General features: G+C 49.8%; 1 protein-coding gene across 1 annotated transcript in view; it reads right to left on the bottom strand.

Annotated features, from left to right (window-relative positions):
* The window catches only part of Fam83f (family with sequence similarity 83 member F), a 35,815-nt gene extending 10,896 nt beyond the window's left edge, over positions 1-24,919 (bottom strand). Inside the window, exons 1-4 of the mRNA XM_041672589.1 lie at positions 24,220-24,919; positions 2,834-3,001; positions 2,214-2,335; positions 46-710 (exon numbers count right to left, since the gene is read on the bottom strand). Coding sequence (XP_041528523.1) covers positions 46-710; positions 2,214-2,335; positions 2,834-3,001; positions 24,220-24,687 — 1,423 coding nt within the window. The 5' untranslated portion in view covers positions 24,688-24,919. The remainder of the gene's footprint in view (positions 1-45; positions 711-2,213; positions 2,336-2,833; positions 3,002-24,219) is intronic.
* Positions 24,920-25,271: the final 352 nt, after the last annotated feature.

Raw genomic sequence — 25,271 nt, 5'->3', positions numbered from 1 at the left:
TGCAGTGACTTGCCCAGGGTCACCAGTTCAGCAGCAGGAGCTCACCTGATATGTTGGCACTGGAACCCTCGTTGGGCTTCTTCGCCAGAGGAAACTCCCCATCAGCAAAAATGTCTGGGGAGGAGGAGTTCTCCACGTTCGGCCCGGCAGGCTTCTTCACTCGTCGGCTGAATAACCTGCTGCCGAAGCGTCTGCCCTCCTTGGCTGGGATGGCATCTCCATTGGCAGCTTCTCCCTTGCCATTCTGGGATTTGTGCCTCAGGTCTCCATGCACCTGAGAGACCGTCCTGCCATCCTTTGTTCTCGGCAATCTCGGGGAAATGGAATCTACTGTGGGCAATATCTGTTCTACTGTAGCCAGATCATTGAGAAAGCTCTCCAGACGCCGGGCAGATTCGCCACCGCCACTGCCCTCCTGTCCCTCTGCGTTGCCATCAGTTTCCTGCTGCTGTCGCACCGCCCAGCGCATCATCTCTCCTGGAGGAGGGCGGCTGCCTGCCACTAAGGAGTACTTGGGGTTGATAAGTTTTCGAGCTACAGTGGAGGAGTAGTTGAGGCCAAGCCTGCCTGCCAGACCCAGGTGCTTGTATAAGTTCACCTCCTCAGAGATGGCATACAGCTCCCGGAACTCAACGTCAAAGGGCTCCACGTTCTGCCCTGTCAGGAGCAAAAGAAGATTCCTGTCCACATAGGAGGAGCTCCAGGTAAAGCTGTGGATAGAAAGCAGAGACATGAATGGGCCCAAACCTCTCCAGTGTCCTACCAGTAGCTCCTTTAAACCCTTCAACCTGCTTCAACCTGCTCTGTCACTATGGCCATACTGCCTGAAGCCTGGCGAAAAATGCCTCGTGCCCTCACATTGGATTGCTCTCTTTTCAACCAGGTAAAATTCCCCCTCTCCCCATTTCCTTCCCATGGGGCTTGAGAAGTCAAACCTGGATCCACGTCTACCCTTCCTGCGTGCCTTGTACATACAATGCGGTTACAGGGCCTAAGGTAAAACATTCCATATGGAGATAGCAAGTCTTAATGCAAGGCTTTGAGGTTCAAATGAAATAACCAGCTCAGTACCCGGAACAAACACACACAATACGTAGGAACTAAGTTGTGCCATTTCCAGCATTGTTCCACCCCTGCTGATTCTTCCCAGAGTGCACAGGGTCTGCAAAAACCCATACTTTAACTGCAGAAGAGGACTCCGATAATCTATTTATTGTTACATCTGCTCAAGTCTCACTTAGATTTCCACTTTTTCAAAGGAAAAGGAGGTTCTCATGTATCTGGTACCTTGCCTTCAGCTCAAATTCTGGAGAGCACATCTGTGGTGGTTTGAGTGAGAACGGCCCCCACAGACTCCCATGTCTGAATGCTTAGCCACCAGTTGGTGGAACTGTTTGCATGGATTAGCGGTGGGCTGGGGGTGGGCTTTGAGGTTTCCAAAACCCATATCATTCCCAGGTAGTTCTCTTTGCCTTGTGCTAGGGATAAGATGTGAGCTCTCAGCTACTGCTCCAGCACCATGCTTGCTGTCACCATGCTTTCTACCACCACGGTCATGAACCTTCTGGAACCACAAGCCCCCAAATGAAATGCTTTCTTTTATAAGTTGCTTTGGTCATGGTTCTTTCGTAACAGGAATAAAAAAGTAATTAGACAATATTTTAATTAGCTTCCCCAGATCTTCTCCCTTTTACTTCTTGCTTATTCCACCCAAAAACCAGCCTCAAGGTACAGCCAGCTGCTGAGGACCATTACAAGCAGACAACACTTAATGCCTATGAAGGGTTGATCTTCTCTCTGGAATACTCCATCTGTCAACAGAAAGTCTGAAGAAAGGAACTGAGCAGGAGGCTGTTTATGATCTGGACAGAACATGCCTCTCAAAACCATGATTGTTGGGCCTGGAAAGATGGCTTAGTGGTTAAGAGCAATGGCTGCTCTTTCAGAGGTCCTGAGCTCAATTCCCCTCAACCACATGGTGGCTCACAACCATCTATAGTTGGTTCCAATGCCTTCTTCTAGCCTGCAGGTATACATGCAGACAGAGCACTCATACCCTCCCCCCCCAAATGAAACAAAAAAAAACCATAAAAAAAACCCAAAAAACCAACAACCATGACTGTGAAAGCTCCAGGCTAGCACACCCCTGAACAATTATCAATTACCATGAATACAGGTCTCCTGGGCTCTCCCCCTGTCCTGGTCCAACATACCTATAAGATCCAGTGGCTACTTTGTCTCCATCCACCATCAGGAACCTCGATGAGAGAGTCCCCTTGATCTTCCCCATGGGCATGTAGAAGCCAACTCCTGTCACAGAGCGGACCCGGATATTCTGTAGAGAAGAGAAAGACACCATTGCCCTGTCTGGGGAGGCCTTGAGACTCTGAACCAAGGACTTGCTTGGGGAGAGGTCCACAGATCCTGATTGCTGCCCAAGGCTTTCCAAAATTCTCTGCTTCCTTCAGCCTTACATGTTTTACTTTCAAAAAGTTCAGGAGAGTACTTGCTCAAAGTTCCCAACCAGAGAACTACAGCCCTATGCTGAACCTGACTGTGAAGCCGGTGGTTCCACAGACTGACCACCCCAGGACTGGGTGAGAGCTGCCTCCTTCACCTCAGCAGCTCTAGGACAATAGAAAGTATTAACAATATATAAGTAAGCGGTTACAAGTTCCTGAGTCATGACTTTACATAGAAGGAAAAATATTGGGATCTTGAAGTCAATCTGAGCCCTTGGGCTTGGGAGGAGGAAGTGGGAGGAGCCAGAGGAAAGGGTAGGAGTCTCCCATTTCATCTTAGGCCCATAACCTGTCCCAGTGGTGCAACTCACCCGAATGCGGAAGTCAGCAAGTTCCAGGCCCTGACACATCTCCAAAAAGTACTCCACTCCTGCTTCATCCAGGATGATGTATACAGGGACCCGGCGCTTAGAGGCAGCATCTACGATGTCTTGGAATATATCCCCATCAGTGAAAAGATCCATGACGACAGCAATGACCTGGACAGAGAAGGTGCTGCTGAGACATGTTGTGACTGATACATGTTCTGAGACAACCTGCCCAGAGAAGTCCACCTTGCCTTGGGGCAACTGATGACCAAGAGGCAAAAACTCTACCTGACACCACTCTTGGGTTCTTCAGGCACCCACATTTTAAAGCACACTGAATTCAGGCAAAGGGTCCGAGGGTGCAGGCTCTGATGCTGATGCTGACAGAGCTAGAGTTGGTGAGGTACCTCTGACCTCTGATGCTCAGCCTTTTCCCTATGTCATCATCAAATTAAGAGCAGTGTTCAGGAGCCCTCACCAGTCCTGATTGTATCCCCTTAGAAGCAGAGGCCTTTTCACCCCAGGGAAGACCCAGTTCTGTTTTTTTTCTTTTTTTTTAAGACTTATTTATTTATTTTATGAATAAGAGTGCTCTATCTGCATATACAACTTTATGCCAGAGAAGGACATCAGATTCCGCTAGAGATGGTTGTGAGCCGCCATGTGGTTACTGAGAACTGAACTCAGGACCTCTGGAAAAGCATCTAGTACTCTTAACCTCTGAGTCATCTTTCCAGTCCCCCAGTTTTGCTTTTTTTAAACATTTATGCTTCTCTCATATATTACATCCAGACCGCAGTTTCCCCTCCTTCCACTCCTCCCAGTCCTTTCCTCACCTCCCCTCTCCCCCAGATCCACTCCTTTACTGTTTCAAAATAAAACAAAACAAAACCAGCAAAAAGAGCATGCCTCCCAGGGATATCCATTAAACAACATGGCCCAAGAGGATACAAGACTGGGCACAAGCCCTCACATCAAGGCTAGACAAGGCAACCCAATAGGAAGAAGAGGGTCCCAAGCGCAGGTAAAAGAGTCAGAAATACCCTGCCTCTCATTGTTGGGAGTCCCACAAGAACACCAAGCTACACGGTCATAAGGTATATGCAGATGACCTAGCTCAGACCCATATGGGGTCCGTGTTTGTCTCTTTGGTCTCTGTGAGCCCCTATGAGCCATGATTCCGTGGGTCATGTTTTCGGGGTGTCCTTGGCCCCTTGGCTCCTACAGTCCTTCCTCACTATCTTCTGCAGGGTTCCCCTGACTCCGCCAAATGTTCAGCTGTGAAGACCCAGTTTTCTAAATTGAGTTGCTTCCATTTTCCTGCACAAAACAGCCACCATCACATTTTGAAGGGTTTTCTTGTGGGCCCCAAACATTGTAGACCCACCACTTTCTACTTATATGACCTTAGGCAAGATACTTGACCTCAGGGAGCCTGCTTCCTCAACTGCAAAGTGGAGATGCCCTGTACTTTATCATTTGCCACGAGGATTAGAGATAAGGCCACACATACCCAGTACACAGTGAGTCCTCAATTAACAGTAGTTGAAAATACAGACTTTACAGCCAAGCCAACTCCAGCACCCTGGATGCCTCGGCAGGAACACAGAGCTAATAATGGCACCTAACTCAGTGTGTGGAGGATTCAGTGGCACACACTGACACAGAGCAGTACTGGGCAGTGTTACGTTTGGCAAGCCTCTGTCACCTACGACACCATCACCATCTTCACACTCCACTCCACCACAATCCAGCCTCTGTGGGCTTCTACTTCCTCACTTCCCACAATATTACTTATTGCTCTCTCTAGTTCTTCTCTTCTTCCTTCTTCCTACTTCCTCTTCCTCCCCCTCTTCCTCCTCCTCCTCCTCCTCCTCCTCCTTCTTCTTTGACAGGGTTCTTTGTGTAGCCTTGGCTGTCCTGGAACTCACTCTGTAGACCGGGCTGGCCTGGAACTCACAGAGATCTACCTCTGCCTCCTACATGCTGGGATTAAAGTTGTGCACCACCACCACCTGGCTTTCTAGCGCTTCCATTTGCCAACCATTAACTTAACATCCACGTGATGATTACTGGTCCCTCAGAGGCACAGTGAGGATCTAAAGACAGATAAGTTACAATTGCCACAGGATGATAAGCCACTTACACGAGATAAATGTCTTAAGAGTTATACAAGTGTCATGTGATGTGTGGCAGAGATAGGCAAGCACTGCTTTTAGCCAGGAAAGGGGAGAATAAAACAAGCCTTACAATGAATAGGGTGCTTTTGGGGCCTGAGAAAGGAAATGAGGAAAAGAAAGGGGCAGGGTAAGAACTGAGCAGGGAACTTGGCTGGGCTGCTATGTGTGAGTGTGCCCTGGCCAGGGGCACTGGGCAGAGACAGGGGGATTGTGCCTTCCTTGCTTTTTTTTTTAATTTTCGAGACAGGGTTTCTCCGTAGTTTTTGGTTCCTGTCCTGGAACTAGCTCTTGTAGACCAGGCTGGCCTAGAACTCACAGAGATCCGCCTGCCTCTGCCTCCCGAGTGCTGGGATTAAAGGTGTGCGCCACCACTGCCTGGCGCCTTCCTTGCTTTGAGGGACCTACAAAGTGAACATTTCTGACAAAAGGCACAGCTCCAGCAAAGACACTCTGAGGCACTATGGTTTTTAATTTCACATTAACTTGGCTGGGCCATAGAATCCAGATATTTAGTGAAATACCATTCTGGATGTTTCTGTGAAGGTATATTTTGGGCTTCAAATAAAGCAGACTCCCCTCTCTTGTGTGTGTGTGGTGTGTGTGTTGACTTTCCTCCAATCAATTAAAAGCCTTCATAGACAAAGACTGACTTCTCCTGAATAAGAAGAAATTCTGCAGGCCATATGCTTTTGAACTTGGACTACAGCTCCCCCCTAGGTCTCTAGCTTGCTGGTTTACCCTGAGGTTTGAGACTTTCATCTAAAAAGAAATCTCTCTAGCCAGGTGTGGCAGCGCATACCTGGAATCCTAGCATTTGGAAGGTGGAGGCAAGAGAAGCAGGAGTCCACAGCCATCTTTGTATGTACAGAAAGTTTATGACAACCTGGTATTATCATCATCAACATCAGCATCCAATCATTCCACCAAAAGCCAAGAAAATCAACCTTTGTTTCCTTTCTCCCATCACTGTTCACACACACACACACACACACACACACACACACACACACGACTGATTCTGTTTCTCTGGGGAACCCTGACTAGCACAGGCTGAGGATGGGCGTGAACATGCACTAAATAGTCCCCAAATACTCATGCATTTTGGGTAACTTTTCTAATTTGATTCTTCACAATTGCTCTATTGGGAAGGACCATTATTCCCATTTCACAATTGAGGAAGTAAATACATAGGTCCGAGGTCACACAGCTAGTACACGGCAAAACAAGAAACAGGTACACCTGACCCAAGAGCACATCTCACTGCTGCATGATAGTTTAGAGACATCAAATTAAAAAGCCCATTCTTGGAAAGGATTAAAATCAGACAAATATCTAGAAAGGCTGACAGAAAGAGGAGACACAAACAAAATGCAGAATGAAAGGAGAATTAATTACAGACACAGTAGAGATTTAAGGAACAGTAAAATAAGAGCTAGGTGTGGTAGTGGAACTTACTAGAGTAAGTGTGATTCAAGTGTGTGCTACTAGACAGTAAAGCACACCTAGCCAACCACCAGGGAACCACTTGGATCTTGGCACAAGTCTATAAGAGAAAAGGGAAAGAGACACTCACTACAGCTTCCCTTGGGAAAACAAAGAATTGGCAACAATTTCAATATCTTTCTCTGGAAGACAAGGTAAGGAAGCCTGTATAGGAGAGGATGCTCCATAGCTGACGGAAGCAATGAATGAGTTTTCATGCCAGTTCTTAGTTCTTAGAGCTTTTCCAAGACTTATTTTATTTGTATATGTGTGGATCTAAATGTGTGTCACATACATGTGAGTGCCAAGGAGGCCAGAGAAGACACGGTCTCTTCAGGTGATTGTGAGTTGCCTGATGTGGGTGCAGAGAACAAAATCTAGGTCCTCTGCAAGAGCAGCAAGTGCTCTTACCTGCTGAGCCATCCTTTCAGATAGTTGGATTACTTCTTTAATTCCAGCACTAGGATATACAGAAGGAGGATCAGGAATTCAAGGTTATCCTTGGCTACAAAGCCAAGTTCAGGCCAGCCTAGCCTACAAGAGGAGCTATCTTAGCAGGGCGGTGGTGGTGCATGCTTTTAATCTCAGCACTTGGGAGGCAGAGGCAGGCAGATCTCTGTGGGTTTGAGGCCAGCCTGGTCTACAAAGTGCTAGTTCTAGGACAGCCAGAGCTGTTACAAAGAGAAACCTTGTGAAAAGAAAGAAAGAAAGAAAGAAAGAAAGAAAGAAGAGGAGCGCTCTCTCTCTCTCTCTCTCTCTCTATATATATATATATATATATATATATAATGTTATAGTGAACTCTATAGTCTAATACTAGTTACATAAAATAGTCTTATGATACTATATATTTTTCTAGAATACAAACATGTCCAAGGACTTACATTGAGCGTAGGAGAAGGGAATGGGAAGACATGAAAAAGAGAAGATGAGGGGTCTTTTGGTAGACTGATGACACCAGGGGACTGTGAACTATGGACAATGTCAGATCTTTTGTACTTGAGGCCAACTAATCAAACAAAACACATGCTCGAGTCCCCCAGTAGGACTGACACAGTCCACTTAGGTATGGAGGGTACAGCGGCCTTTGGGGGGGTGAGGTACATGGTAACATGGTCCTACAGGGTATACTTCATTACAGGGGGATACAAGCTTCCCATGCACCCATTCAAAGGTTGACAGAGAGAACATTTGACCGCCACATCTGTGCCATAACTAAGCACTTTCTCCTCCCACATTGACGGAAACCACAGTCCACTGCCCTCTCTCATCTCTAAACTCTTCCCAGTGTCCAGCTCAGCGTCATCGCACGTCACCTAGGACAGCCTGGCCAGTTTCCAAGCTGACTTCTTGGATCCCCATTTTTCTAATTTTGTACCTGGAAAAGCAAGCAGAGAAGTTAAGACTTGCCCTGGCCCCCACCTAAGACTGTGAGAGGCAGAAAGTTCCCAGGATGATCTCATAGGAGGCCTAGACACCCTGGTGAGAATCAGCCATCTGTGTCACTACCAATTAAACAAGGAAATATCTGTAGTAGGGAGAAAAATCAATTGCACACTGGCTCTTGTAATCTAGTTGGGGAGAGGTGATAAGCACCCTGTGCTTTGGTCTCTGAGGATCCCTGCTTGACATTCATCCTCAGCATCAGGCCAAGAAAACCAGCTCCATTCCCCATGCTGCAGCACTGAGCGTGCCCATGATTCTCCAAGCCGAGTCTGACTTCAAGGCTCCTGGTGAAGATGGAGGCTTGAAGCTTACCAATAAATAAGTAAATGAATAAATAATAAAAAACAAAATAAGACTTTACAGGCTCAGAATCCAGGGAAACAGATTTGATCAGGAGAGAAAAACACTGCCCCTTCTGGCTGGCTCCACATCCAGCACCCTTCACCTGGTTACCTACTGAGGCGTGACACAGAGAGAGAGGTTAATGCAAGCTGGCAGTTGTTTAGGAGCTCTCGCAGGCACACTGGCAAAGAGGCTCTGATGCTGTAGGACTCCTCATGGGTGTTTCCTTAGCTCATCATCTCTCCTTTGATAGCTTGCCCAGGCAGCAGGGGCGGCTGCCCAGGCAGCAGGGGTGGGGGAGTGAGGAGGAGGTGCTGGGAAGCCCTAGAATGCCCTTCTATCTGCCATTCAACTTTAATGACTCTTCTAGCTTTCCAGCTTCTTTCCCTAATTGCCATTTGCGAACAGAGATGAGGAGGGCTGTGCCTTGCCCTGCAGTCCCGTATGTTTAGATGACCCAGACTGCGGAAGGCTCTGACAAATGTCCACACCCACAGAGCTGCTGGCTTCTGGGACAGCTCCCCTAGCCTGCTCCACAGGCACTTCCAAATCACATCCTTCCGATCACAGGCAAAGCCAGATTCTGTTGGTTTTTTTCTTCTCACTGAAGAAATTTTATCAGTCCTCACTTCTCACTGTACCCCATGAATCCTCTCTGGGCCATTACCCCTGGCTGTTCTCACAAATACTACCACCCTAGCACAGCCCCCCCCCCCCCCCCCCCCCGTCTCTTGGCTAACTTCTGGTATAGCTTTGTGGTTGGTCCCTCCTGTCACCTCTGCCCTCTGATTTCTTCTCCATAGCCTAAAACAAGGCTGATGAACCAGTTGATCCCATGGCCCTCAAAATGTCCAAACTCTTAGAGATCTGGCATAGGCAGGGCCAATCAGTGGGGCAAGCCTCACCTCTGCCTCGTGTTTTGGGTCATTCAGAATGACCTACAATAACCTTAACCCTGGGCTTCTCTGTTGAAGCACTAGTGACCTCTGTCACTGTAGGGAATTTAACAGCATCCGGGTCTCTACTCACTGGATACTAGCAGCATCACCCCCAGGGATAAAAACCAAGTATTGCTATATATGAACAAGAAAATGTCTCCTCGAGTATGTAATATTATGTGGTTCATCCTTCTGTTTATGAACCTTCCATAACCTGATGAAGCATCCCTGCAGCTTTTAAAACTCGAAGAACTTCCTGAGTTCCTTCTCTGAGAAATGTTACCCACACTCTGCTTCCTGCCCGTCTGTACTCTAAGCAAAACAACAGAGGCTCTGGGCACTCCAGTGCCATCTCCACCTCCCCCAGGCTGTGGGCTTCTAATGGCGGACACAGACAGATTCCTTTCAGAATCTGTCCTTGGCAGGGAGCTCAGGACAGGCATTCTCCGTATCTAAATGGAGATGTGTGTGTGTGTGTGTGTGTGTGTGTGTGTGTGTGTGTGTGTTGTATATGGCTATGAACTTGCAGATTCCTTTATGTCATTAATGACGAGATGACGAGGCATTGGGTTAAGGGCGGAAACAGACATGGAGTAAGAGTTTTGGGGAGGTGGTTTTGCTAGAAGGCAGAGTTGAAGTTCTTCCTCAAGGACCTAGAGAATGGTGCTGTTGCCTAAGCGACAGCTCACAAGTCTGTGTCTCTGCTTTCACTGTGCTTACTGAAGATCCTGAAGGAGCAGCCAGCTCTGACTGAGAACAATACTTAACCAAGGGGGAGAGCTCCTACACCAAGGAACCCAGGCCAGAATGCAGGGCCTTCCCCAGCACACACAGCAAGAGCCTTTGTGTAACTACAAAGAGGCAGCCTCCTCCCTATGACAGAGTGCAAAGCTGGGGAGCGGAGAGCATCTGCATGCCAGCCCCTACAAAGCCGCTTGACCGCATCCACACACAGGCTGCTATTGTATTCGGCCCCTACGTTCAGAAATATTTCAAACTCAAGAAATCTCTCACAGTCAGAGAGAGACTTAGACAGCAATTAGCCCAATTCTGATCTTCAAGTCATCCAGTGGGGTCCTTGGACAGATGAGACTAGAGCTCAGGGTTCTAACTCCAGGCCTGGACTTTCCTGCATCAGGAGTGGTACAGTTTCCTAGGCAATATGGACATAACAAGCTACAGACCCCCAGGCCACCTGAGGGCACACAAAACCAGGATGCCAGTGGAGACTGTGGGTAGGGACAGACAACAATTCTCCCCACAAGCCTACCCAGTTCACGTGACATGGAACCAAGGCTCTGTGGGCAGGTATGGCTGCAGGGGCTGTAAGATCACAATCTGCACCACTTCTCTGTGGAAGGAAAACCAAAGGCATGGGACCAGCCTGCTGACCCCAGATGTATGCTGGCGAAAGCCACTGCTCTTGGTGGAGGAAGGAAAAAGAGCTGGGGGCGTGGGTACTTTGCTGCTAGCTCCCTATTTGAGCCTGGGGCCCAACTTTCAGCCCACACAACTGCCTTGCAGGGCTGTTGAGAGGTTTGGATAAGGTCATGACTGTGAAATTTCAAGATCACCTGTGTAGTTATGAGGACTCATTAAATTCACTAGCTATCAAGCTAACTCCCCATATCTTTAGCCTTCTGGTTAAGGAAGGCAGAAGCTGGGCAAACAGGTCCAGCTGCTGCCTCCCAGAATAGCCACCGATCTGGTTATTCTACACAAGGTGGAAGGTTGGTTTGCCTTGGTTCACAGAGCAGCCCTTCCCTTTCCACTGCGGAGGGCCATGCTGGCTGGGTCTGATCAAACAGCCTATACTCAGATACCTCTGACAGTGGAATCCTATTCTGTGCTATCCCCTGAGAGGTCAAGGTTAGCAGGGCAGCACCCACAGTTATCAGCTTTTAGTGTGTAAAGAATCACTGAGAGACACACCAGGGACGGGGGGGGGGGGGGGGGGGGCGTCCAGAATGTGGATCCCATGCCCCAAAGATTCTGATACTTGGGTTCTAGGATCAGCACTCCTGTCCTCCCCATACGGTCTGAGTGCAGAGTGAGTTGGTCACCTTGAGTGAAGGCTAGCTAGTGTTTGGAAAATAATATAGAACCTGGAGACAGAAAACCTTTTTGCTTGTGTGGTTTGGGCCATTTACTCACTGTTAAATGGGGAAGGGGACATCTTTGCAGGGCTCTTATGGTATGTACGTGACATATGCAGATGAGTGTGTGCATGCCCAGAGCCTGTCGAGCTCACCACACAGTTTAGGAGACTTCCCACGTATGGAAATGATTTCCCTGGGCATGGAAAGCACTCTGGGTCCATAGCAGGGACTTTCCTTTGTCATCCACGCTGCAACAGGCCCCATCTGAATAACACTTCGAATTTCCAGTTTATGTAACCCAGGGCAGCCTGGCGTAAAAGAGGTAAAGCAGACTGAGAGAGCCCAGGAGGGAGGGACTCAAGTTGCAGGATCTCACACAAGAACACTCCCTGATCCGAACCACAGCCTTTGCTTCCTTCCACCCTGGCCCTAAATCTCCATAGTCCAAAAGCATAGTAGGGAAAACAGACTTCGAAATTGGGAGTTCTACATTGGCTGTGAGATAGAGACAAGGTGCTTAATTTCTCTGATGTCTGCCTAGAAATGTGGCTATTTCATGGTCATTAGAAAAGAAATATAATGATACCTGGACAGAGCTGTGTCTGATCTGCTACCGAGGGCCCCTCCCTCCATGGCGGAGTATGGCACATGCAGTTCTCAGCACTAACTAACAGGTTACTAGCTTACCCTGTCCCTGCCGTTCTTCCCTCCTGCATATGGATCCCATGACACAAACCAAAGTACGCTGTCTCTACCCAAACACTCCATAGCTCCCAACTGCCTACAGCAGCAAGCCATAGCCCCTCAGACTGGCTGAAGATGTTCCACATTCCCAAAGTTTCTTCTTCTACTTCCCTCCAACAATGAATTCACCAAGATGATCTGCCTTCCAAACAGCTGAGCAGGCTAGAGGCCCTACACCTCAACTCACACTGTTGGCACCCTGTCCATGTGGTGAGGGGGACTGTTCTATCTCCATTCAGGCCCTTGTTTCACCCTTACAGAGGCTGTTTCAGGATCATTCTCTGCCCCTTGTCCCCAGTGCAGTATGCACCCTCCCTAGGATGCATGTCTGCTCAGATCTACCCATTAGGTCATGTTGGTGTCTCTCTTTGTGCACACAGCGTGTGCCTAAGCAGGATTCCCTCTGGAGCTGAGATGTGGTTTGGACCTGAATTCTGCCCACCAAGAAGACAGAACCAAAACCAGGATTTCAACAAGATCCCTTCCCTTGTGTGATTGTCAGGCTGTCCCCACCCTACCAGTGGGACATCTGAGCTTTGTTGAGCCTTAGCTTCCCAGCTCCCTGGAGCCATGTTTCATTGTTTTGGACTTGCTAATTAGACATTATTAAACGCAAGGCTCCCTGGTTACATTGGCAGTCACTGGAAGCCAACTGTGCCCAGGCAGGCCACTTCCTCTCCAGACACCTCAGCTTCAGTTCAGAGCCCTATCGCTGAACCTGCAGGGTGGGGCTCATTGCTGCAAGCCGGAGATCACTTCCTATTGATCTGATCCTGTAACATCTGTACTGACACAAGGCTGAATGAAGGGGATATACAAGGGAGACCTGACCCAAGTTGTTGCTCCAGAGAAAGAGGATATACAAACTCAAAAGAGCAAGATCAACTCATTCAACCACCAAGAAGCACACGTGACCTGCTGGGGAATAAGCACAGCAATTTTCTTTTATTTCCTTTTCTTTTTTTGGTTTTTTGAGACAGGATTTCTCTGTGTAACTCTGGTTGTCTTGGAACTTCCTCTGTAGAGTAGGCTGACCTCGAACTCACAGAGATCTGCGTGTCTCTGCCTCATGAGGGCTGGAATTAAAGGCATGTGCCACTACCATGCAGCACAACAATTCTTTTTAAGATCCTAGGCCAGCTTTTCTCTGCCCCAAGACAGGCTTTTGGGATGACTTTCCCTGCACTAAGTTGGTGTTAATTAGTGAAAATTATCTAATGCAAGCTCATTTTAACATTAGCTTAAAGCCAAACATAATTAGGAAGATAAATCAGCTACTTAAAAAAAAATCCAATGAAGATACACAAACGAGTTTTTGGATCATCCACTAGTTTGGGCAGAGCGAGGCACTACAGAGTAACACAGGTCTCAAGAAATGCTGGACGAGGTGTTTGCTGACGGACCAGCTTGAGTGGGACAACAGGTTGGCAGCTTGCCTAGAAGGTTCTGAGAAGCAGCAGGAGTGATTGAGGCCATTGAGAGTTGATATGGCCTTGGGAGGGCTTCCCCAGAGGGTTGTGTGTGTGTGTGTGTGTGTGTGTGTGTGTGTGTGTGTGTAGGTGTCTGACTAAGGGGGTTAGGTTAGGGAGGGGCTGGTGGCTGAAGGCAGTCAGGCTATACATTTGGGGGAGGGGAACTATGAACTCACAGAGCTCAGGCCTTCAGCCTTACACACAGCCCACCCACTGTCTGCCCTGCCTTAGGCTTCTTGGGAGCTCAGCATACACGGGCAAGTGTAGGTCTCAGGCTCATCTCAGCTCCATCCAGTTCCACCACTGACCAGCAGTGTGACTTCATCCTCTCTGACCCGCAGTTCCCTCATCTATAAAATGATAAATTGTTGTGGTATTAGAGTCTAAAGAGCTGTTGGGGCTGGAGATGTAGTTTGGTGAGTTAATCACTTCTATAGCACATACACACAGACCTGGGTTGGATCTCCAGCACACACAGTCCTGGGTTGGATCTCCAGAACACACGGGGTCCTGGTTGGATCTCCAGCACACACAGACCTGGTTGGATCTCCAGAACACACAGGGTCCTGGTTGAATCTCCAGAACACACAGACCTGGTTGGATCTCCAGAACACACAGGGTCCTGGTTGGATCTCCAGCACACACAGACCTGGGTTGGATCTCCAGCACACACAGACCTGGTTGGATCTCCAGCACACACAGTCCTGGTTGGATCTCCAGCACACACAGTCCTGGTTGGATCTCCAGCACACACAGTCCTGGTTGGATCTCCAGCACACACAGTCCTGGTTGGATCTCCAGCACACACACAGTCCTGGGTTGGATCTCCAGCATACACAGTCCTGGTTGGATCTCCAGCACACACAGGGTCCTGGTTGGATCTCCAGCACACACAGGGTCCTGGTTGGATCTCCAGCACACACAGTCCTGGTTGGATCTCCAGCACACACAGTCCTGGTTGGATCTCCAACACACACAGACCTGGGTTGGATCTCCAGCACACACAGTCCTGGTTGGATCTCCAGAACACACAGGGTCCTGGTTGGATCTCCAGAACACACAGGGTCCTGGTTGGATCTCCAGCACACACAGGGTCCTGGTTGGATCTCCAGCACACACAGACCTGGGTTGGATCTCCAGCACACACAGTCCTGGTTGGATCTCCAGCACACACAGACCTGGTTGGATCTCCAGCACACACAGTCCTGGTTGGATCTCCAGAACACACAGGGTCCTGGTTGGATCTCCAGCACACACAGTCCTGGTTGGATCTCCAGCACACACACAGTCCTGGGTTGGATCTCCAGCATACACAGTCCTGGTTGGATCTCCAGCACACACAGGGTCCTGGTTGGATCTCCAGCACACACAGGGTCCTGGTTGGATCTCCAGCACACACAGTCCTGGTTGGATCTCCAGCACACACAGTCCTGGTTGGATCTCCAACACACACAGACCTGGGTTGGATCTCCAGCACACACAGTCCTGGTTGGATCTCCAGAACACACAGGGTCCTGGTTGGATCTCCAGAACACACAGGGTCCTGGTTGGATCTCCAGCACACACAGGGTCCTGGTTGGATCTCCAGCACACACAGACCTGGGTTGGATCTCCAGCACACACAGTCCTGGTTGGATCTCCAGCACACACAGACCTGGTTGGATCTCCAGCACACACAGTCCTGGTTGGATCTCCAGAACACACAGGGTCCTGGTTGGATCTCCAGAACACACAGGGTCCTGGTTGGATCTCCAGCACACACAGGGTCCTGGCTGGATCTCCAGCACACACAGTCCTGGTTGGATCTCCAGAACACACAGGGTCCTGGTTGGATCTCCAGCACACACAGTCCTGGTTGGATCTCCAGCACACACAGTCCTGGTTGGATCTCCAGCACACACAGTCCTGGTTGGATCTCCAGCACACACAGTCCTGGTTGGATCTCCAGAACACACAGACCTGGTTGGATCTCCAGCACACACAGTCCTGGTTGGATCTCCAGCACACACAGTCCTGGGTTGGATCTCCAGCACACACAGTCCTGGTTGGATCTCCAGCACACACAGACCTGGGTTGGATCTCCAGCACACACAGTCCTGGTTGGATCTCCAGCACACACAGACCTGGTTGGATCTCCAGCACACACAGTCCTGGTTGGATCTCCAGAACACACAGGGTCCTGGTTGGATCTCCAGAACACACAGGGTCCTGGTTGGATCTCCAGCACACACAGGGTCCTGGCTGGATCTCCAGCACACACAGTCCTGGTTGGATCTTCAGAACACACAGGGTCCTGGTTGGATCTCCAGCACACACAGTCCTGGTTGGATCTCCAGCACACACAGTCCTGGTTGGATCTCCAGCACACACAGTCCTGGTTGGATCTCCAGCACACACAGTCCTGGTTGGATCTCCAGAACACACAGACCTGGTTGGATCTCCAGCACACACAGTCCTGGTTGGATCTCCAGCACACACAGTCCTGGGTTGGATCTCCAGCACACACAGTCCTGGTTGGATCTCCAGCACACACAGTCCTGGTTGGATCTCCAGAACACACAGACCTGGTTGGATCTCCAGCACACACAGGGTCCTGGTTGGATCTCCAGCACACACAGTCCTGGTTGGATCTCCAGCACACACACAGTCCTGGTTGGATCTCCAGCACACACACAGACCTGGGTTGGATCTCCAGCACACACACAGACCTGGTTGGATCTCCAGAACACACAGGGTCCTGGTTGGATCTCCAGCATACACAGACCTGGGTTGGATCTCCAGCACACACAGGGTCCTGGTTGGATCTCCAGCACACACAGTCCTGGTTGGATCTCCAGCACACACAGTCCTGGGTTGGATCTCCAGAACACACAGGGTCCTGGTTGGATCTCCAGCACACACAGACCTGGATTGGATCTCCAGCACACACAGGGTCCTGGTTGAATCTCCATCACTACGAAAGCCAAATACCTAGCTTAAGTACCCAGTATACAATAGCTATCAACACCATTTCCCAGTTATCACTGTACTGAAATGTGTTTTCTTTTTGCCTCAGCCATTAGATCTAAGAAGGGTTCACATTTAATTCACCTGTTAATTTCTTGTAGCTGGTGTACAGTACATTCTTGATAAGACAGGCTGAGTGACCACACAGATGAAGGATTCTCTGGACAGTTTGAAAACCCCTTGGGAAGAGAAGTTAAGGTCTTTCACAGTGTGCCATCCAGAAGCCACAGAAAGGAAGAGCCCTAGGCCCTACCTGCAACCCACCATCTTCTGACTTATTAAGAAGAGACAGAGAGAAAGGGTGGGGGAGAGAGAGAGAAAAAAAGAAACATTTTCCCGGAGCCTCCCACGTGCCCAGCACAATGATGACCAGCCTACAAACTGTTCCCAGGATGAATACAGATCATCAGGAAGCTGGGCCAGAGACTAATCATTAGAAAGCCATCGGCTTTCTTCCAGGGCTAAGATTCTGGGATCATTAGCAAGAGCGGACTCCACGGATTTCAGGAAGGAAAGGGAAAGCTGGAGAAAGCAGGAGCTCCAGCTTAGGCTGGCTGCTCAGAGCACCTGGAGAGGGGAGGGGGTTACCTAAGTTCCAGTTAGTGCCAGGAGCCATGGCAGGCAGTCAGCCCTGCAGGACGTCTGTTTTCTGCCCTGCTTCCTCCTAGTTCAGATTGGAGGCTGGCCCCAGAACAGGCTCTGCTTTGTATATTCTATGAGGGAGGCAGGGCTGGCCAGCCGCCAAAGGGAGGCAGCATCCTGAGGGCTGAGAACATTGAGGGGGAGGGGTGTTAGTATGGGAATCCCTAAAAGGGTCCTCACCTTCTAGGGAAAATACAAGTCTAGGGGCTATGGCCTCAAAGAGGACAATCTAGGGGATCTACCCACACCCCTACGTCTGTGGTGCCTGCCCCAACACTGATGAGGGCAGTTAACAGCCATGGACTTGTCTGTCTCCAGAGCCAGTTTACAAGCCTCCAGGGTTGGACTGGCAAAGCATACTGATGACAAATACATTCTGAATGTTTCTGGAAGTTTCAGAGGGAAGAGGTGGCCCCAAAGTACAATTCCTAAGAATAACATACACTTGCCCAAGGACACGAAAGAGTTTGATCTGGGTGGGATTTTAATCAGTCTTGCTCAAGTCCTAGAGCCTTGTACCTCCCATGAGCCTCAGGATGTTAAAGGAAACAGGCACTCTCCTTTCTCAACAGTTTTAAGCCGCCTCACAGAAATCCTTCTGTCTGCCCGCATTACTCCCTCTTTTTATGGCACAGTCCTTGTGATTCTTAGCACCATCTTGTAACTGTAAACAACACAGTAAAAATCTCCCCCATGTTACAGAAGCAGAAATAGGGGCCAAGCTAAATCGAATAACTCGCCCAGGGACAACCAGTTAGCAAGGAAAAGAGACAGCCAGAATAGGCAAGAATGAGGACTCTCCCGATACAGCTTCCAGCTTTGGATGCCTTTCTCTGGTAGAGGCATGGATCATCTGAGATCTCTGCCCAACAGACCCAGCTTTACAACCAAACACAAATCCTAGAGAAAATCGTGAACAAGCTTACCAAGGCCCCACCTTCTATGTTCTGCTCTCGGGTTAGTGGAGGGGTACACATCTCTGTCAGTTTTTTAGGAACCCATAGTGTAAGATTTTTGACACCCCTCCCACCCCCAACAAAGAAAGAAATGTCCACAGCTGCATTCAGCTCAGAAGTCTAACTCACTCCTGGCTGGTGACTCCTCTCCCAAGGAAGCTTTAGGTCTCTCCTCAAAGGATGTGGGGAATAATTCTAGACAGTCCAGGGACCCTGGCTTAGTCCATGCAGGTAGCCAGGCCTTCCAGGGACCATCTTCAAGCCTGCCTTCCCTTCCCAGTTTAGGAAGGGGGATGAGAGTGGGGTTATTTCGGTGTTTTTCCTTCTTATTCCTCTCTGCCCATAGCCTAAGAGTTTAAGGGTTTGAGTGCCATAGGCTGGAGCCAGGCAAACTGCTGGCTTCCCCCACTTCCACCAAAGCATGGCCAACAGATGAACAAAAGGGGGGATGTGAGTAGCTCTCTACAGGGAAACAGGAAGCACACCTGCCACCACAAGCCTCAGGCCCCAAGTCTCCCAACTCTAGCTGCAGTTTCCCTCTCCCTCAGAGAAAGCAGAGGTTATTTTCCAGGACAATTAATGCTTCTGCTTCCGGTGACCTTAGCTTTCACAGACAGCCCCTCCATTTCTAAAGCACCTATACTATACACACTGTCCTTACTGGTCAGCAGACTCAAGTGGGAAGACATTTGTCCAAAAGATCCCAGTTTGGAAGAAGAAGAGTGGATCAAGACAGAAGCTAAGACCCTTCAACCCCAAAGCCTGGCTTCTGTCACTGTCATGGAAGTTGGATTTTCATTACTCAAAGACATCCTAGTTCTCAGAAACAAAACAATGATTGAGCAGAAAGACAGATTTAGAACTCCACAGCTAAGATTGCAGATATTGCCCAGAGATTGCAGGAGAAGCCCAGACAAGCCAGGGCAAGAACCAGCAGGGCTGTGGAGCTGGGACTGGAACTGCAGTTGGGCCACTAGCTACCAGTCCTCAGGAGACAAGGACCCCAGAACTGCCCAAGGGTGTCCGAGACAAAGACCATATAGAATAGTCACTTGTGAAAGGGAAGAGAGTTGATAGAGGAGACAATGTGTAAGACCTGGAGATCCCTGGACTCTTCTTCAGAGGCTGTCTTTGACTCTTGTATTTAACTTAGCTTCTTCTAAGAGCAGCTCAAGCTGGGGCACATGCCTATAATCCTAGTACTTAGGAGGCTGATGTGGAGGATCATTGCAGGCTCAAGGACAGTTTGTACTATGTAGTAAACTCCAGGCCAACCTGGGCTACATAGGGAGACCTGGTTGTCTTGAGGGTGGGCAGGGGGACGTCAGAATCTCCTAACAACTGCCCCGCTGAGGTGGAAAGGGAACAGGATGAGACAAAGGGAGCTAGAAATAGAACCAGCTCTTCAGCAAGATGGTTATGGTATGAGTGAGCATTATTACCTGACTCTACAATTTTATCAGCCAGTAAGATTTAAAAACATTATGTAAGCCTTTCTCCCCTTTTCAGGAATGTGGTGTGATATGCATGTATACTGACACGTGTGTGGGTGCACATGCATGTGGAGGTTGATGTTGGGGAGCATTCTTGACAGCTCTTCCACCTTATTCATTGAGGCAAGGTCTCTCAAGTGAACCCAGAGCTTGTCAATATGTTAGTCTCGCTAACCATCTTGTTCTGGGGATCACCTGTCTCTACTGTCTTTGGTTGAAATTACAGGTAGGCCACCACAGTCACCCAGCTTTTACAGGGTTCTGTTCATCTGAACTCTGGTCTTCATAATTGCCTGGCAAGTGCTTTAACACAGTCCTAACTTCCCGAGGGAGTGACAGCATCTCCTTCTCTGTGTGCCGATGGCTAGCACAGGACCTGGACAGAGAAGGCACTGGACTTGGTACAATTTGCTGGATGTGGCTGGTGACTGATGTTCATGGGAAAAGACAGGGAGCTTTAGAATACAGACTGCCACCTGAATAACCAGGTCTCTTGGTGACATGAATTGGCGACTCCAAGACTTTACTATATTTCTTGGGCACTGCATCCCAGTTGTTTAACTTTGCCTTCCACCACTTGCCCAGATGTCTGGTCAAAGCTGCTGTATCTACCACATCTTGTGCTTTAGAGCCTCTCTCCAAATCCTCTTGGCCTTGGTCTAAAAACGTTACTTCATTCTTGGGACCTTACGGTTCCTCTGTGACACGAGGACAATGACCAGCCTTCCAGTGCCAAGGAAATCAAGCAGCTCACGGAGAAGAGGAAGAGCTGCATAGCTGGTGCGTTTGGAATGCAGGACCCAGGAATACAGGAGTCAGGAGTCAAACGGAAGCCACTGGTCATAAGGACAGGCAGAGGCTTGGTACCTTCTCACCCTTCCTGCTAGATCGGATGTTCAGACAGCTTCAAAGAGCCTTCCCTAACCTGGCTTATGGGCGGGACTAGTGTCTCTCCTGCCACACCTTCTCTGAATTATAAGGATGGATTAGCAGGCTACTGAAGAGTGGCAGTGTGTCTCACTCATCCCTCCATGATCAAAGGGATACAAGCCCAGCAGGACCAAGGTGCTTGTTCCTCTTCCTCTGGCTTCCCAGCTTCCAGAGGGGTCTTGCTGACAGATGCTCTCTGGCCGTTCTGAGCCCAAGCCCAGCAGCTGGCCCTGGTCTTCCTTGTTAGTGTGGCACAGGATAGGATTTCTAAAAGGCTTGGATTTCAAGTAGACAAAGAAAATCATTAATGACCCTAAAATAAGCAGATCTCTCAGGGTGGAAAGACAACAACAGAAAACCCCACCCCACAAGCAAGCATGGTTGGATCTTTGAATGCTGGGTACTTTGCCGTTTGCAGAAGCTCAGAGGGTGACTACTTAACACGTAACTCCTCAGAGGTTTTTCTTCTATGACCGGGTACCACCTCCAAACTGACCCAAGTCCTCACTGGCTTCCATACCTCCCCAATCCAAAATTGTGTTTTCAAAGTGTTCCCTAATTAGGCTCCTTCTCTTTCCCTGAGGAAAAGTTACAGCAGCTCGCTTGTTCCTATTTGTCTTCGGGAACAAAAATAATAGCACCGTATAAGATTATTCTAAAGATTAAATGAAATAAAACCCCCAAACCCTGGCACCCAGGTGGATTGCCTTCCCTCCAAGGCCATGGGATTTCAGCAGTCTAACCCAGCCTCAAGGCAACCAGACACTCCCTGGAAAACAGGGAAACTCCCTCCCTCGGGGTGAACAGGGAGGAGAATCTCATTTGATTGCCAGGGAAATGTGCTCACCAGTGGGATGAGCCAGAGGCCGGGCCAAGCAGTGGTCAGGATGAGTAAAAGGTAGAGAGATCTTGGTCTTTCTATCACTAAATTTCTTTTCTGCTCTGTGCCTCAGTTTCCTTATCTGTAAAAGAGGGCACTGTACACACCCCTATCAAGCCATACAGTCTACTTCAGCTCCCTCCAATCAAACTTCTTTGCATTAAAGCAAAAGTAATCCCTCATTTCCGGCTCAGTCACCCCCTCTAAACCTGCAACCTACCTCCCACAGGCGCCTTCCTAAGTACAACCTCAAAACTCCCTTTTCTTTCGAGCACAGCCTTGGCATTTAAGCAAATGCATGAAGGGCAAAAAAGTCCACAGCTTGGCTGTTTAAGGCTAGTGCCTGGCACACAGCAGACATCCTGGAAATAAGTATTAGGTCAATCTGCACACATAGGACTGGTTCACAACGGCAAAAGATTCTGCTAAATATTTATTTAAAGAGTTAAGAAAGCCCCACAATACTGGACAGACCTGCCATAGAAGTTGCAGTGGAGCAGGGAGGGCCTTGTGTCTGCCATCTTCTAAGAGGGCACATGATGGATACCATAGCTTGTGACCGTACTAGATCCACTCAGACTCCTTGCAGAATCCTGACACAGCGTGACAAAGGACAGCAGGTCAGGGAGGCACACTGGTTCAGAGCAAGGGCTTTAGTGTATGGATTCTAGCTCCGCTGTTTACTAAGTTAGGCAACGAACTTAACTGTCCTGCATCTTGATTTCTTTTTCTCCAAAGTCAAGGGAAACGTCTGTCCCATCTAGGGGTAGTGAAAAACAAGGGCCCAGAGTGTGAGATGCCTTAGGAGGAAACAGCGTTTGCTGACAACCTCAGTGCTACCCTTGCTCTGTGCCTCAGTTTCCTTACTGTGAAAGAAAGTGCTGACAAAAGCCTACTAAGCCTCGAAGACTCCTCAGCTCCCAACAGTCAAACTTCTTTGTATTTTGAAGCCAAAATAATAATAACAATAATAATAATAATAATAATAATAATAATAAAACACTCTCACTTCCTGCTCCAACCAAGAGACTGCCCATCCCAGGTTTTTTTCCCTCTGCCATTCCAAACCTACAACTCACCTCCCATAGAGAGGGAGAAACAAATTCCTTAAAGTTATCCTCTCTCTCTCTCTCACACACACACACACAAAAATAATAAATAGATATTTCTTAAGCAAATGAGAAAGTCACTAACACAATGGGTAACGTGTCACAAACACTAAGTAAATAAGTTTGGTGAATATTACAACTCCCTCCAGCTGTAATAATACATCATGAGTCCTGACCTTTGACCCCAGCAAAACCTGCTGCCCAGCACTGCCACCCACTTCCTTTTGCTTTTCTTTTTTTTCCTTTGTATCCAGCCTTGCCTTTTTCTTCAGCACAGTGTAGTCGGGCAAGGAACAATTATTCTAGAAGGAAAGTGGAAGTCCGGGCAGTGAAGAGCTAGCTTCTCCTCCGGCAACAGCAACCCACCTTAGCCCAAGCCTAGGTCACTCCCAGGAAGAAGAGCCCCTCACTGCCCTTCTAGCATCTTTTGTCCTGTTTGGCCTCCAGGAAAAAGATGGCTCTAATTACACTCGTGAAGTTGAATACGAACAGTGAACCCAAGCCTCTGGACAGCAAGGACTGTTGATGTGGCTTAAGAAATCCCCGTGAAGGGTTGACTAGGCAGCTCAGGTGGTGAAAGGTCTTGCCACCAAGCCTGACTACCTGAATCCAACTTCTAGACCCCACATGGCAGACGGAGAGAACCAACTTCCCAAAGATATCCTTTGACATCCCTATGTGCCGGATACCCCAACACAATAAACACCCGTGATCAAAGAATATCACCGCGCAGTGTTTGGCAAGTAAAAGCATAGGCTGTCCCATTAAATCTGAATCCAGGCAAACAAAGAGCCACGTTCGGCATCAATGTATCCCCATGCAGTATTTGGGATAAACTGATACTAAAGAACTGAAGTTCAGTTTTAATGCAATAGCCCACATTTTACCTGGAAACTACCCAAGTACCCAAGGGCACAGAGGAAAAGACTAATCTTTCACCTACCCCACAGGCAGCTGTCCAACTGGGATGCTAACCAGGCTCCTGGGAAACATCTTTTAACACCCAGGCAGAGCAGATGGCCTAAAGAGGAGCCTCTTCCTGAGCGGCTGAGTCCAGTGCCTGCCTTGTGGGAGCTCCCAGCACCGGGCCAAGCCACAGCGAGCTCAAAATAACTTTCCTCATTCATTCGAGCCTGCTTGGGCTCTAGTACCAAGCCCAGGAAGGGGTGAGAATGTGAGAACGCGGTCGTTTTGGGGAGAGGAGCTCCCAAGAAAAGTTCACCTGACGTTGGAGGGTAAGGGAGATCAACACCAACCAACCACTTCGTGAGGCTGGGAAGATCAAATAGGGAAATGGCCAAAGATAAATCTTGTAAATAAATCCCTGGGCACAGGTCATCATCAAGCCCTTTGAGAGACCAGTTTAACACAGGGCCTCACAACCTCCTCACTGCCCAAGAGGGAAAGCTGGGACAGAGGCGCATGAACACAACGCCGGCGCCTCCAGACACAGTAGGAAGAATGACTAACATCCGTCCAGCGCTTTGTGATTTGCCACAAACGTTCACATCCATTTTTCAAAAGGTCTCAGCCCAGCTCCACGAGGTGAGGGTGAGCTGGGGACCATTTCCCGGAGGATAGTGAGAGCGGCCAGGAAGCGAGAGCAGGTGTACATGTGGGGTTGAGGGGTGCGGGTGTCCCACTGGTGCAGGATTAGGGCCGAGGCCTACCTTCTGGGCCTGCTGGATCATCTGTCTGACCACCTGTTTCAGGTGCGGCGCCTTCTCCTCTTTGGGCGGGTGGGTGAAGAGCGTGACACGGCTCACGCCGCGGTAGAAGCTGGAGTCCGTCCATCCCAGGTCCAGCGGGGGCACTTCGGTGTCCGAGCGGTCTGGCCAATAGGCAAGGGACTCGCTAGGCTCGGCCGGGGCCTTGGACTTGGCCTTGCCACCGGCCTTGGAGACAGCGGCTTCCTCGTAGGGGCTCCAGGCGGCGCGGAGGGCCTGGCGCTCCTTGCTGGAGAGGAAGTCCCGCAGCCGCTCCTTCTTGACCCGCTCGCGGTAGGCCTGCTCGCCTCCACCCAGCAGCGCCTCCAGCGCGGCCCGCCGCCGCTCGCAGTAGTAGAAGGCGGCCTGCGCCTCGGTCACCTTCTCGTTCACGTGCGCCTCGTCCAGGCAGCTCAGCTGGGACTCGGCCATGGCGCCCCAGCCCTGTCCGGGGACACCGGGCTTTGGACCCTACCGTCCCCACCGCTGCACCTGGAGCGGTCGAGGGGCGGGGCGCCTCACCTGGCCGCGAGGTCCGCCTCGACCCGCCCAGCGACCGCCAGCCGGCCAATCGGCGCGGGCCCCGGTGCGGGCGCGGCCGTCGGGTAGAGAACGCCCGCCGCCTCTACAACGCTTGTGGGGTCCTCGGGGCAACCCCGTCGACGCCGTGCGACTCTGGCCTACCTAGCCTGGTTGGGACACGAGCCCCGGAGTGGAAGTGAACTTGGAGCCCGGCCGTAGTCGGAGCCACGTGCGAGCCACGCCCACCTCCCAGCCACAACACCTTGGTGCGAGAAAGGTCGGCGACTTGACCCTTTACGCAGCCGGCACCCTCCAGGACTCAGCTCAGCCGGTTCAAGCTCATCTTTCCGCAGGCAGGGCCCAGAGCACACGTTCTGGCCCGGATGCCTGCGGGGGTTTAGTAATCTGACCCCTCCAGCCTTCAGGGTCCGGGTGTGGATGCTATTGGGTGAGACCGTGTCGACTGTGTAGGGGGCAGTTGGTGTGGGAAAGGA

Source organism: Microtus oregoni, unplaced genomic scaffold, assembly GCF_018167655.1.
Source record: "Microtus oregoni isolate MIOR12 unplaced genomic scaffold, Mior012 000022F_ref0000154, whole genome shotgun sequence".
NCBI classification, from domain to species: Eukaryota; Metazoa; Chordata; class Mammalia; order Rodentia; family Cricetidae; genus Microtus; species Microtus oregoni.
This window is presented reverse-complemented; position numbering and strand designations above follow the sequence as displayed.